The sequence below is a fragment of the Ostrea edulis genome, chromosome 9 (genome assembly GCF_947568905.1).
Source record: "Ostrea edulis chromosome 9, xbOstEdul1.1, whole genome shotgun sequence".
In the NCBI taxonomy this organism is placed as follows: Eukaryota; Metazoa; Mollusca; class Bivalvia; order Ostreida; family Ostreidae; genus Ostrea; species Ostrea edulis.
In genome coordinates this window covers 41,373,528-41,389,010 of record NC_079172.1, presented here as the reverse complement: position 1 = coordinate 41,389,010, position 15,483 = coordinate 41,373,528, and the positions used below count along the sequence as shown (strand labels likewise).

At 35.7% G+C, this 15,483-nt stretch overlaps 1 protein-coding gene across 1 annotated transcript in view; it reads right to left on the bottom strand.

Annotated features, from left to right (window-relative positions):
• LOC125657996 (uncharacterized) overlaps positions 1–15,483 on the bottom strand; it is an 89,382-nt gene that overhangs the window by 67,384 nt on the left and 6,515 nt on the right. Inside the window, exons 3-25 of the mRNA XM_056149232.1 lie at positions 14,267–14,287; positions 13,010–13,122; positions 11,618–11,685; positions 11,039–11,086; positions 9,133–9,347; positions 8,466–8,581; positions 8,282–8,349; positions 7,620–7,873; positions 7,379–7,497; positions 6,986–7,053; positions 6,283–6,653; positions 5,804–5,916; positions 5,639–5,706; positions 4,833–5,107; positions 4,401–4,513; positions 4,197–4,264; positions 3,602–3,870; positions 3,245–3,361; positions 2,718–2,831; positions 1,509–1,625; positions 1,065–1,181; positions 782–895; positions 386–505 (exon numbers count right to left, since the gene is read on the bottom strand). Coding sequence (XP_056005207.1) covers positions 386–505; positions 782–895; positions 1,065–1,181; positions 1,509–1,625; positions 2,718–2,831; positions 3,245–3,361; positions 3,602–3,870; positions 4,197–4,264; positions 4,401–4,513; positions 4,833–5,107; positions 5,639–5,706; positions 5,804–5,916; positions 6,283–6,653; positions 6,986–7,053; positions 7,379–7,497; positions 7,620–7,873; positions 8,282–8,349; positions 8,466–8,581; positions 9,133–9,347; positions 11,039–11,086; positions 11,618–11,685; positions 13,010–13,122; positions 14,267–14,287 — 3,066 coding nt within the window. The remainder of the gene's footprint in view (positions 1–385; positions 506–781; positions 896–1,064; positions 1,182–1,508; positions 1,626–2,717; positions 2,832–3,244; positions 3,362–3,601; positions 3,871–4,196; positions 4,265–4,400; positions 4,514–4,832; positions 5,108–5,638; positions 5,707–5,803; positions 5,917–6,282; positions 6,654–6,985; positions 7,054–7,378; positions 7,498–7,619; positions 7,874–8,281; positions 8,350–8,465; positions 8,582–9,132; positions 9,348–11,038; positions 11,087–11,617; positions 11,686–13,009; positions 13,123–14,266; positions 14,288–15,483) is intronic.

Here is a 15,483-nt window from a genome sequence, read left to right as displayed (position 1 = left end):
TTATTATAAACAGAGATTTGGCGACAATTACCCTCTCCATGACTGAGAGTTATACAATGCAGCATGTAAGCATTCTCAAAAAATGATTTTAATTTTTTTTTAATCATTTACAAAATTGGTCACATTCCCAATTCTAAAAACTTCTGCAAAAATTGTTTACTTTTATTGCATATTGATATTCCTTTATAATTGATGTAATTTAATCGGTACGACAATCCTCTACAACAAGAAAGCCTATTGCTATTGTAACAGCAAGAACATGCAATGAACCAGACTGGGATTTGCCCCCAGCAGTTGAACCCATCTGAGTGCCACACCATGTTTTCTTGGAGATGGAGGGAATGATTTCATTATAAAAGAAATACAACGATGAAAAATTCTTTACCTATAGTACAGTTGTCTCCTGTCCATCCTGGAGGACACGTACATATGTATCCCCCCATCAGATTACGACAAGTGCCGCCATGTTGACACACAGTACCATACTCAAGACATTCATGAATGTCTGGAAAAGAAAGTCAAAATCTTTAAAAAAAAATCATGCATGAAATCTAGAAACCATTTATAATAAAAGAAAATGAACCTTGCCTATGTACTTAAAACCAACTTTCATTAGCATGCGAGAAAATTTCACAAAGTTCATAAGCTCAGCCTCATTTAAAACAAATATTTCTCATCTAAAACTAGTTCAATAAAGTGCCCCCCAATAAAAGTTGGTAAACAGTATCACTTTTGAAATATATTAACAAGTACCAGAGTTCCAATACAATTCTGTACTGACCTCTTTCGCAGTACTTTCCAGTCCACCCTGTGGAACAAAGACATCGGTAAGACCCTGGAGTATTCAGGCAGGTGCCCCCATGTTGGCATACATTGTTTGTGCATTCATCAACATCTGGAGAAGAAAGTTGTAGAACATGTAACAATACACAGGACATGTATACACCATCTCAACAAAGAGGATATACTTCCCCTCCTAATTTCTGCCCGGTTTTTCAATGTCATATCTAGATGATTAACTCAGGTGTCACACGCAGGCCGACCGGGGTTGAGTGTAGACTTACCAGTTTCACAGAGAGTCCCTGTCCACCCCTGAGCACAGCTACAGTAGAAAGATCCAGGTCTGTTAAAGCAAGTGCCTCCATTCTGGCAAATACTGTCCTGCACACACTCATCAATGTCTGAGAAAGAGGATTACATGATTTTAACAAAACTACAGTCAAACCTCGTTATCTTGAACATCAAGACCAAAAAAATCTTCGAGATATCCTAAGATTCCCAATACCGAGAGTAAAATACTTAAAAGAATAAGTGGTTGAGATTTTCAAATCACTTTGACATATCCATGGTATTCGAAGTATTGGTGTTCAAGATACAGAAGTTCAACTATTTGCTATGCGTTGTCAGTTGGAGGGTAGTGTAACTTTTTGAATTCTAAGGAAAATTATCAGAAACATAAATGAAATTGTGCACCTTATCATTGTAGGGGGTTCTGAAAACATTCTTACCATGTTCACAGTTTTTGCCAGTTCTGCCTTCTACACACATACAGAAGTAGGAGCCCGGTGTGTCGACGCATGACCCGCCATACAGACAAATGTTCTGAGCATCACACTCATTCTTATCTGAAATCAGAAGTTATATTATCACACAAACGGTCTGAGCATCACATTCATTCTCATTTGAAATCAGAAGTTATATTATCACACAAACATTCTGAGCATCACACTCATTGTCACTGAAATCAGAAGTTATATTATCACATAAACGTTCTGAACATCACACTCATTCTCATCTGAAATCAGAAGTTATATTATCACACAAATGTTCTGAGCATCACATTCATTCTCATCTGAAATCAGAAGTTATATGACCCAAGTAATCACTTTGCAAATTTTGGGTTATGTTGTTCATAAATTTTGTACCAAAAAGAGAAGACTTACCATTTTACTTGAGGTCCATTGTAATAATGCGGTCCATTGCATCATTATTATACTCACCTATGTTACTAACTTTAAAGGTTAAAAGAATCAAACACATTTACTTTTGAACCCTCATTTTGGGTTTACTCTGAGCTGTGAATTTGCACTAAGCCATAGGTCACCCTCAGCTGAACTTGAGAAGAGGTGGGAAGATTGAACTGGTAATACATGTATATCATAAAACTTTATATCATATTGGAGCCCCACTCTGATCTCGTCAGCCATGGTTTTAACAATAATGATTTCACATTTAACAGAGTACAGCTTCTGCCTCAACTGAAGATAGAATGCAGCTAGACTATAGATCACTTTGATTACCAGAAATATCCTCAATATCTTGCAAGCCTGCCACATACACAAGACAAGGATGCTGCATTATCAGTTAATCAATCTGCAGTGTTGTTATTGAGAAAAGGACTTTTTAACTTAGATTTTTTTCTATGTATATCTAGAATTGTGAACCCACTGCCTCCATGTGGTCTAGAACATCCCCCCCCCACCCCAAAAAAATGAATTTCTTTTATATCAGGATCTCTTGAACCAGCCTAGTTTGTTTAAATTAACTGCATGCATGTGAATCAACATCCAGCCAACAGAAAATCCTCGCTCAGAAAATTTCACTTCAGCATTGGGTGACATGTAGGTGAGCCATTTATGCATCTCTTAAAAAATATATATTCTTTCTGGGTAGGGGGTGGGGATGTCTGCAAAAAATGTCTGTTTGGAAGTTCTTACTGATTTCACAGTGTGCTCCCTCCCATCCTTGGTCACATTTACAGTAGTAACTTCCGATGGTGTCCACACAAGTTCCGCCATTCATACACATGTTCATGTTGCATTCATTGATGTCTGCAAAAAAATGCACAGTGCCACGATTTCAAAGTCTTAAAACCACCATACCTGCTTATATTACATGTAATATGTATGTCATACGGGTACATGTTAGACAATACTAAGGCCTATGATTCTAGTTAGTTATAAATTTCACGACTAAAATTAAACTTTTTTGAACTTTTCCCCCATTGCATTAAGGACAAACATCGAAAATCAAATATATTTCATAAAGACTTTATTTCTGTGACCATGCCATGTTGGATTTATTACAGAGACATAAATTTCCATCTGTTTTCATTACGTATATTTACAAAATTATTGATAAGAACCTTATAATCGCATCATGGATTAACAGGACAATAAATCTCTTATGAATAGAGAGATTTACAGGAGTAAATAATCTGATCATTATATTCACTGATACTCACTGACTTCACAGTTTGGGCCGGAGTACCCGGGAGGACACACACAGATGTACCAGCCAGATATCGACTTCAGACACGTGCCACCATGTTGACAAGGGAACCGCATGCAATGGTCAATCTCTGAAAGCGATACCTTGATCATTACTGTCATATTATATATATTATCTACTGCTTACAGTCATATAAGCAGCTATCTACTGCATCTTGGTACTATGAATATTGAGAATCTTATACTCATAATGATATGAAAAAATTGTTGTACAATAACTTTGAGAGTGCATTTAATCACCGAGACACAAAAATTCCAGATTTCAAAATCAACATTCCAAAATTTTCCCTGTACACTGAACGAGTCCTCACCGAAGGAGGGTCCCACTGGCACTGAGGTGGAGGTGGGGTGAATGGAGTGGTACGTGTGCTCCGATTCGTGAGTCCAGTTCACGGGTTTCATCTGAATCTCGCACGTCCCCTTCTCCAGGAACAGCTTCCCAAGATCTATGTACGTCTTGCTGCCAATTTTTTTGTTCACAGACTGACTCTCCAGAATATCCACTGCATTCTTCTGAAGACCGCTTGTCATTGTGTGGGCAAAGTAGAGTCCAAACTGGACCTGCCTTGGTGTGATGTACCTGATGCAGCAAAATCAAATTTTTTTAGTGTGATCAATTCGTATCACAAGCATAACTATTCTTAAACCTTAGAGTTTACTGTAAACCCACCTTCATTTACAATGACCTTATTTCTCGATTTCACAGTGATAATCTGCTTTGCTGTGACTACTTTTGTGACGCAGATAATTAAACAAATAAGGGAAACAGTAAAGGACTGGTTCGCAGCAGGAAATATTCGTGACGATAAGGTTCACGTGAACTTTACGAAAAATTTCTCGAATGTGAATAAAAGCTGTTTTACAGTTGATATACTTAGGAATTGAATTAATGTATTCACAGCTTACTTAAAGTCCTTTATGTAGCATTCCAGGAAGTGCGGGTGCATCACACTGTCAGCGTAGCTTTTCCTCACCTTTAAAGTAATAAACTAATCTTTAACCGAGTAACATGGCAAGATATTTCTTTTTCAATCATGGTGCAATTCTTGGCAATAACAGAAGAAATTTGAAATTCAAATTGAGTACAAGACTAAAACACAAAACTCTTACATCTTTGCAGAAGAGATCCTGTTGTTGTTTAAACAAGTAATGTGCCCTGTCTGAGAATTCTATAGGGATGCTCTGGTTGTACAAATCGCAGGTGAACCGTACTTCTGTAGCAGCTGTTGTACACAATAATTAACAAATTCATTCAAATCACGAAATCAAAGACCCCATGGAAGTACTATTTGCAAAACCATGAAATTAACTGACCCTAAGAAAACATGAATTTGCAGAACTAAATTATGAATTTACAGTACCAAATAAATATGAATTTGCAGAACTAACATACTAAATCATAAATTTACAGTACCAAATTTTGTTCACAATCTGCAAGTTAAAATTTCATATACAGAATCAAGTTTATCCAGAACTCTTGTCTAAATTAAATCTTTCCCGCTATCATCCAGCAACAAAATTTTAACAGTGCAAAATTCTTACAATACATGATTTTTCCGGGCCCCTCCGTACTGGGGAAAGTGATGGTCCCCGTATGGGCGATGTCTGTTGCAGTGTGCATGGTGTAGTTCGTGACCTTCATATCGATATGGTATCGGTTCCAGATCAGATTCAGATCTCCGACGTCCACCAGTTCAAACCCGTCCTTCATTCGGTGAGGCGCCATATCCTTCAGAATGTGGGTGATGTTCTCCATCACGTAGGAACCAATGGGCGTGTTGAAGAGGAGGTGAAACTTAACATTGGCTGGGAAGTGCCTGTAAATGAGTACAGTCAGATTTAACACCTGTATAATATTGGATGGGGAATGTCTGTAAATAAATACAGTTCGTTCTACTTTATCTGACTCCTATAAATAAATACAGTCAGATCTGCTTTTTCTGACTCTTGTATAATATCAGTGTAGCCAGTAAATGAATACTGTCAGATATGCTTTATCTGACTCCTGTAAATAAATACAGTCACATTTGCTTTATCCGACTCCTGAATAATTTCAGTGTATTTTGACCCAAATTTTCATTAAAATTTTTTCATGCACTTTTTCACATTGTGCAAAATGACACTGTCGCAATCAACCCACACATAAAATTCGCCCCCACATACGGGTTTCATTGTACACTACATGTATCTTTTACACACACACATAGACTCTTCCCCATATTAAAGATATGCCTTAATTTTGTAACAATTCTAGTACATTTACTACCACTATACTTATTTGCAATTCATCATGATATTGAAAGAAGATTATCAACAAGAATAAAGAACTTCAAATATTAGCAACATACGTAAATTCATCAATCCTACAGTCCTGTAAATGTCTGCCGACAGGTGTTCTATCCACGTAACGTCGCAGCTGAAAAATTGTTTCAGGTCACATTTAGGACAAACTCGTCAATTTCATTCAGGGTAAAAGAATTCAAAAAAATTATTGTTATACTACAAGGACTTACATCATCACAGAAATTAGCCTGCAACTCCGCAAACTTAGGTGAATTCCTGTTAGCAAGATCAGAGGTGTACTGAAAGTCATAGAGTCCAGTGGTGATGTTGGCAATGGTTGCATCTTTGAAAGAAAGGTGAAGATAATAAATAGTGATCAATCTCATAACTCCTATAAGGAATACAAAATAATGAGTTGCGCAAATACGGACCCCTGGATTTACCAGTGGTGGGATCAGGTGCCTAGGAGGAGTGAGAATCCCCTGTTGACTGGTCACACCTGTAGTGAGCCCTATATCTTAATTGATCAGGTAAACGGAGTTATCCGTAGTCAAAATCAGTGTGCCAAGAACAATCTAAAAATCGGCACAAAACACGTCAGACAGCATTTGACCCAATGATAGGTTGTATCATTCATCAGTGTATTGTACAACAAAATCTGTTCACCATGATGTGGAAAGTTTGATCAGAAGGTGAATTGCAAACTTACCATACAGAACATAGACAGTGGAGGTGCCATGAAAGTGAGACGGGTAGAAGGTTAGTCCCGGAGTGGAGGCGAACACGTTAGAGGTTATGATGTCTAGGGAACTATGCAGGGAGGAGGGCATAAAGAGGGTGGAAGGCATGATTGTAACAGCCGTACTCCAAACCACATCAAAACCGGTCTTATCCAGAATGACAAGATCGTGACCCACCAGATAGGTGTAAAGCTTGGTGAGTGCATTAAGGTCAGTCTGTACAAACTCCGGTGTGCGTGTTCTGATGAGCCCTTTGAAATGCCGTGGCGAGAAGACGGAAGGGTGGCGGAAACGGAGCTTGAACTTGGCCTTGGTGTACGACTGTCCGGGATCTGGTGCCCTGTCAAACATTTTACTTTCTTAGTGTCACAATAATTATGTCAACAAGTTTCCTAAGACATGTATATTTTTTTATAACAAAATCATGATAATTAAACACTTTCATCTTTCAGGCCTGGATTTCTCCAAAATATCTCAAACTTAAGTTTGAGGGTTTTTTTTAATTTGAGCAGTCAGACTCTGAGTTCATTCTGAGACTTAAGTCTAAGTTTCGACTTAAGTTTTTTCTTCTGTGAGAAATCCAAACCAGGTTGAAATCCATAGAAATAACATACACTAACAAGTGCTTTTAATAATGGATGAACAAGCCCCTACATTGGATACAGTACTTACATGTAATCAAACATTTTGCAGTCAATGAAAGAGTGCTTCTGTGATGAGGACATGTAGATTTTCTCTATCTGTATGTAAAACAAAAAACAATCAATTATCAAATGAATAACTGTAAATCTAATATTTCCCCAGAGTGCTACAAGATCAGCAGCTTTTTAATGAAAATGTGCGATGTTGACGTACATTTTTGTTTATGTGCATCTTAAATACTTAAAAAAAGGTGGCAACACATACATTTTGGTTATAACCAATTCAATTTAGTGCAGTTTCTCTACTTTCCACCCATCATTGCTCGAAGTCACATGCAGGCAAAGTTCCTTTAATAATTTTAAGCTCAGTATTAACTTTAACAATTACATTCTATCTCAACTACCTACATAAATCTATACTTACATCCTTACAAAAAGCATGAGCATGGCTGATGAACATTGCTGAGTTTTCGTCCTCCAGTTGAGGATCATAAGTTAGATTGTATAAATAAACTGTGATGTCTGCTATTACGACTTGCTCCCCTGCAAATATATAAATCAACCTTTCTTAAAACACACAATTACCTATGCTCTCTGTCACATTTTCTTTAATTAAAAGAAAACATGAAAAGAAAACTTCGTTCAGTACACAATTCACTAACAACCTGTGGCTGGCGGGACAGATTTTGTCGGCTTGATGGTCGTTGAACCACCAAGATTGAGAGTAATGTTCAAAACATCTATACTGGTTCCCCCCAGTGGCTCGATGAGAAGATTTCCGATCATACGGAGCTCTTTATTCTCCGAGTCCAGGACCCTCTTCGCATTGTCGATTATTATTTGTAAAATGTCACTCTTCATGTTCCGGTAAGCTTTGCCTTTAAACCTCAGGTGCACCACCACAGTTCTAGGGTCTTTCCTGAATTGTAAAAGGATTATACGGAAACATTAATCTCAAGCCAGCTGCCATTAACTCTACATTTACAGTCAAACCTCATTATCTCCAACTCGATGGTGAAGAATTTTTTTTGGAGACATCCAAGGTTTCAAGATATTGCAGGTCAAATACCTAAAGAAAATGCAGCTGGGAAATTCTACTCACTTTGACATATCCATGGTATTTGAGATATCGATATTTGAGATACCGAAGTTCAGTTGTATATAGTATGAACTAGACATTAACTATCAATGAAACCTAACTCATCTTCTTGTATTTTTCTGGTTTAATTTAAGTTTCAAAAATACCTGTACATGTATGATAATATTTTCAATTTCACTTTACAGGTAAATGTATCTTAGGACATCATAATGATGACATAATACATACCCAAATGCTTTCACTTGGCAGTCATAATATCTCTCCCTCAAAGGACTTAATCGAAAGATTTTGTCAAGCTGAAAAAAAAGAAAAAAGAATCGGAGATCAGAAACTTGCCTATTTTGCATCTCATAAACAATGACAGTTATTGTCTTGGGTCTGGATATTAATTTCAGAAGAAATCCGAGCTTACATCTCTGCAGAAGGGGACAGCATAAGAGTTGAAGGCCAGTGATGTGTTTACATAGAGGTCACTGGTCCAGTCTGTCAGGTTGTACACACTCACTGAGAGATTGGTCAGTGTTGCATCTGAAACAAACAGTATAATCTGAAATAATCCGTATAATAAAAAATAATCCGTATCATCTGAAACAAACAGTATAATCTGAAGTAATCCATATAATCGGAAATAATCCGTATCATCTGAAATAATCTGTATCATCTGAAATAATCTGTATCATCTGAAACAAACAGTATAATCTAAAATAATCTGTATAATCAGAAATAATCCATATCATCTGAAACAAACAGTATAATCTGAAATAATCCGTATAATCGGAAATAATCCGTATCATCTGACACAAACAATATTAATCTAAAATAATCCGTATAATAAAAAACATTGCTGAATATGCATGAAAATAAAAACAAACCATCTAGTATATATTTCGGTTAACCAGTATTTTTTCTACCCTTTGATTCTTAAAACTGAGGGTCAAAACAAGAACATTCAGTTTACAGTGTTACCATGGTTACTGAAAGATTCACCTGATCTTACAAAATGTGTGGCCTATATACAGATAAATCAGGTCTGCAGACAGCGAGAAATTATAATATGTCTTTATGACCAGCCTTCATACCTATGATTTCAATGTTGGGTCCTCGTGTCGGGAGCACAGGAGGGTTAAGGATCTTATTGATATCAACAACAAAGTCCTTAAACTTGAAATATCTCAGTCCATCTTTATCTTCGTAGGTAGCATGTGCCCTCAGTATCTTATCGATCTCCTCACGCGTGATCTGACTATTAAACACCAGGTCAAAGAAGACCTTGGCTCTTTTTCCTTTGCTGGAACTGCAAGTATATAGGTCTTATAATATCAAACACATACTGCTTACAATGAAATACTGGATAGATACTTTCTCTTGAAAATTGGTGTGTACTTCTCATCCCAGTACATAAGCAATCATCTCATTTGATACAAAGTACCTTTATTCAGTGCTTTTTCATACCTAAGAATTACTACCAAATCTAGCCACTTTCCACAGTCAAAACCCAAAATGGTATCAAAATTTCCCAAGGAGATCAAAAATTAAAATTTTAGTTCAACTTTTAGAAAACAAATTTTGTAACGACTATTAGAAGTATAATATTGATGAGAGAGAATATTAGAAGTAACTGAATGTTTTTGTCATTCAAACTAACGATTTTAGAACCCTGTATATAATATTGATTCCAATACAGATATATGCCATAATTCAAAGTATTACATGAAAAAGCAAAAAAAGCCATAGTTATGAAAAATCAATGGTCACATAATATTTTTATTCATGGAAGAATTCAACATTAAAAAATTCCAAATATCCCAAAATGTTGATGGTTTTTTTTTTTTTTTTTTTTTTTTTACAAATCAATAGGGCATACATGTAGCTATTGAGGTAACTTTTAAAATTGATGTGAAAAACACTTATTTCTCTACTAAATCATATTTTGAAATATTCAGCAAAATATCAAATTGCATGATTGCACATTAAATATTATCTTAATATTACTGTTGTTGGCAAGACAACCATTGACATTTAGTACATATATGTCAGTTCTGGAATGCAAATTATAATGTAAAAATAAGTTCAAACTTTGCTTGTTCATGTAAAAAAAAATTTCTTGAAAACTTATTCACAGGAATACACATATGTAACTTTCATAGTGTCCGTTTGGTCTTAATTTTAATATCCCATTCATCTTTCCATGTCCATCTAATGTGTCCACCACGGGTCAATGCATGACAAGCAGTTTTATGACTCACTCAATTATAACAAATGGCAACAACTTGGACAGTGAATATCTTTACGTTATTCCTAAAATTAACATCACAGATAAAACACCTGTATTAAACAAGTTCTTCCTCATACATGAACAAAATTTTCTCCTCCTTGTCAGACTTGACACTACAGTGTGTTAAGATCACGAAAGGAAACAAAATTTCTATGTCTGTACAACTTCAAACCGTGCCTTTTAACACCATGAACTGTCACAGTGTATTTTCCTTCAACAGCTTGATCAGATACTCAGTGCTTCTCGTGAATACATGTGTCATTGAAAACAAAAATTGTGGTTTTATTGTCTCAATCTGTAACAGTTCAATGTTTGTTCAATTTGAATTTATACTATTTATCATATTGTTAGTATGCTTGTAATCATAGGTAATACAATAAAACTCTCCCTTTTCAACAACAAATTTAGGCATATCAATGATAATTTTCATAATTTTCTTTAATTTTTTTTTCTTAAGGGGGGATGTTTAAAATTTCCTGGTTTTCCTAAAGAATATGATTTTGTTTGTAGGTAAATCTAAGGACAGCTACCTATTCCTTCATGAACTGTGATTGGATGTAATTTTGACAGTCCCCACAGGGTTTTCCTGCACGTACACAACCAAATACACCTTAACAGTAATTCAATGTTAGTATAAAGGCACACAATTTGAAGACAGGTATATCAAAAACAAAAAAAGAAAGAAAGAAAAGAAAAACAAATAGGCTTACACTAATCCTCCTGAGCACTTGCATGTGATGGGTGAGGTCTCTGTCGCTCTAAAAAGAAAACGGTGTGCAATTTTATCATGTTTAGAGCACCATGATTGTAGACATACTTGAAGTTACTAAAGAAATAGAAGCATTGGGAACCTGGAAGAAAACAGCATGACTATAACAAGTCTGTAACTGTAGACCAAGAAACACTGGGATTACTATAGGAATTGTCCTATAAAGGCTTCCCCTTTCAGCCATCTGATTTGTCACTGTATATATTGTACATGTTATACATATAACATATATTGTACAGGCGTGTTTCTTTATTTCATTGGTATTCATAGCAAGAAAACTAAATTCATGATTGTACAAAAATGTGAAAATTTTATTGTAATTAACCGTAATTGTAACTAATTGATCGTAAACCCCATTACTGCATATTACAGAAGCATTAATTCTAGGTAACACCAAACAGTGCATCAGTTCCGATTACACTAAATCTTCACTTAAGTCTAATCTAAGTGCGCATACAGTGCGTTGTTAGGGAGCAGTCCATCCTGCCGTCCAGCTAACAATAAAATTAAACACGCTTACTTGATGTGTTTGACCACACATTCTTTGTATTTGCCAGCAAGCGGGCTGTCTCTTAGGTGCTTGTCAATCTGCACAAATAAAAATTATCAAATTGTACAAATTCATAATAGCAAAATGAAGTAGATATGACAAGGCATGAAGAGGCACCTGGTACACCAGTCTGACAACAGATATTTTACATTATTCCATTTGTCAATGAACATTGCAAATAGGGAGTTTTATTGCAAAGTGTAGGAAAAGTCATGTTCTCAAGTTCTCGCTGCTTCATAGCTGACTATCGTCTCAACATCACCGAGATAGAAGAACTTGTACTGGTAAATCATACGCATAAAGGATTCCTATGTTGTAATATGAGTCGTAGGCAATTGTCATAGAAAATTTTTATAAAGAAGAACTTAAAATGCAACTCTAAAATGGTTCAAACAAAATCTATCGTATACTAATAGGCGGTTAAATCTTTTGAGTGGTTTGCATTAATTACTAAAAGCTGAGCCTTTTCCATTAATTCATGATTATGATGAAATATCTAGATTGAAACAGAAATTAAAACATACATTTCAAACAACAAATTTCATACAAGTCACTCAAGATGTTTTCTTGGCAAAGTTTGTTTGTATAAACTCATTTCCTTAAATCTTTTCACACCTTGAATTAAGCCTTTAACCCGGGATCTTCCCCTCGAGACAGTCTACAGCACCAAAAGTATCAGGAAGATGCATACCATTACTTTATTGTTTGTTCTAAGTATTCTAAGGATTTTTTAGTTGTCTACTTAGACTTCATATAAACAAAACATCTTTTCCTTCAATTGTGGCAATGAAAATACCCTTTTCGAGCTGAATCATAACATTTTTGTTGCTGAATTGTTGCTCAATTTATAGATAAATTGAGTAGATTCTAATATTTCATATGAAAATTCTAATTCACTTGTACAACACATACATGATTTTCGTTTGTGTAATTATTTCTTTGCATCCCAATTCAATGATGGATCTACAAAATTTTTTAAGGGGAACTTGGACCCCAAGTTTGTACCTTTTCCAAACCCAAGAAATAGGGTGGGTGGGTGTTGGGGTTGGGTGAGTGAATGTTTCTTAAAGACCCAAAAGGGAGGAAAAATTACTTATAAAAAAATAAAATATTCAACCAAAATGGGGGTTGGGGTGTAGTAATCCCTGTAACCCTCTTCTAGATCCGTCGATGCAATTATTTTCTACATGTAGATTTATCTAAAGAGAGGTATTCTTTTAAAAGTTGTACGTATTTGTCTCTCATCCTTTTGATAACACATAGAACAGACCAAGATTCTTCAAAACTGGACGTACCTCTTAAATGTTTATTATATATGTATCTGTGGAGTAATTTTTAACTGTAGCACTTGAGTTTTCTTACCTCTGCGCAGAGTGGAAGAGCCAAAGCTCGTGCTTCTGCCGAGGAAACATTTCTCATGGCATCATTAAATTCTCTGTTAAGGATCGGCATGTTCATCCTAGCTTTGTATACATCTATAATTACAAATCATATCATTCATAAATCATCTACGCCAGATAGTTTGTAACCTTTCTCCCCCATCCCCTCCCCACTTGTCCATTGGTCAGTACTACAGTTTGTAACCTTTCTCAGTACTATGTGAATTTCAGAATGCAGTGACTATCACAAAATTTTAGCAGTCATTATATTCATAATTGTATAACATAAAGGCATGTCTACATAAAGACTCAGTGCATGTTTGAAAGTCATTGATCTTATATATGCTGGTCAGTTATAGTGACCTAATTTATATCAGTCCCCTCATTAACAAACTGAATGACATCTAATCTTGTATCGTTTTAAACATCCTAATGAGCGGTCTGTCAGAGCAGGGAAATTATAAGCAACTCCAACGCAACGACGGCATGTTTACCGCTTAAACAGGTTGGGAACACTTCCCCTTTAGCGAGATATTCTCGCTAAAACGCGATTATCCCTCTTTAGCAAAAAATAAACATTACCATAAACAGGTATTTTTGCGTCTTTATTGAAAATAATGGCAAATCCCGTGCAACGCTGAATAGGTGCGACACACACTCAACATGAAGCGAATTGTCTCTATGAAATTGACAACATAGTCAAGAAATTTCGTATCAAAGTTGCTGCGTTAGAGAGAAGCAGTCTAAAATCCAATACACATCGTGAGTGCTTTTGTTTTGATTAATATTTTTGCAGAAGTATCTGCAGACATTTTAGCACTTTTTCTTCTTTTCACGTGAAACACGAAGAGATGTATTCCACGGACGTTTTTCTCTATTGTACGGGATATATTTATTCTCGCTAGAGCGGGATAATAGCGTTTTAGCGAGAATATCTCGCTGTAGGGGAAGTGTTCCCAACCTGTTAAAATATGTGTCGGTCTCACCTAGATATAAACTTGGGCTTTGGCTTCGTTCAGTCTAAGCAATTTCATTTAATTAAAAATCATGAATTGGAACAAGGACAGACATTCTTACTATTGAAACTTACAAGAATCGTCGATACTACCTACCCACGACCAATCGTTAAGATGCGTTATTTACAGTACAAAGTCGTGAAAACATACCTTGAAGTTTGGCGCCAAATTTATAAAAGAGGAAAATGCGAAGCAAACTTTTTAATTCCGGAAAGACTACTCACCGTTATTATACAACCCTGGTGCTACAATAAAAACGAATAATGGTGAATTGTTACAAATTCAAGAAATTAAGTCAATATAGAACTATCATAAAACATGTTTACAACAAACAGGAAAATCGAGAATACATACTAACTTTAAATGGTTAAGTCCAAATGACAGTATATAGATCTATAGTAAGTAAGCAGGGGCGGATCCAGGAATTTTTTAAAGGGGAGGGGGGTTCTACCATTCATTTTAGTTTTCAAAGGGAAGGGGGTCCGACTCTCAGGACCCTCCCCCTCTCTGAATCCGCCACTGAGTAAGTAAGTAAATTTTGTTTAGAGTCGGCACTGTATACAATCCAAACAAATAACATCTACAGGGTTTTTAAACCGACTGAGCAAATCATGTGGAACTGTATTGGTCATGATCTCATTTATAAATAGAATACGATTTAAATTTTTAAGTTTTGCGGGTGCTAAAAAAGACAGGTATGATATACATATATGTAGTCTTTTGTGTATGTACAAGTTCATGAATGTGAGATAAATGTAGGGACACACATTGTCAAACGAAAAATAATAAAATGCTTTATCCATATTTGGTAATGATTTCCATATTTGGTAATGATTTCCATATTTGGACAATGGTAAAGGGAAATAGTCCTAAAAGGACAAACTCTAAAACTCATGAAATAAACTATCGCATAATGTGGACCTGTGTGCGTTCTCTATATTCTAAATTTAAATAAATTGTACATTTAATACAAGGATGCTTTCTTTAAACTCTTTGAAACTTGACTGCCCCCCCCCCCCCCCTTCCTCATTCCTAATATTTAGAATTGATATCAAAGCTTGATAGGATAGGGTGGGTCTAACTTCGACTGCCTGGGTAATTTCGACCGATTGCGTTTTACATCAATTAATCACTTTATTGTCTATTTTCCAGAAATAAGATATTTTCCCATATGTTTTGTGATTTTCCTTTTCAATACCACGGAGAAACTTGACAGATTTAACGCCCCGGGAAAGAGAGGAATTACGGTTTCACGATCTTTTTCTCATAGTTGTACTCTCATGTCTTGAATGTATGCATGTACATGAATAATGAATAAGATATTGTTTAAACTAAGGTTTTAAACTGAGAATTTACGGAAAAGGTACATAAACTTGATAAGGATGCATAAAAGCCGATCCACCAACTTAAATTTTCTTTATTTTTCAGAAAAGAGTGCCAA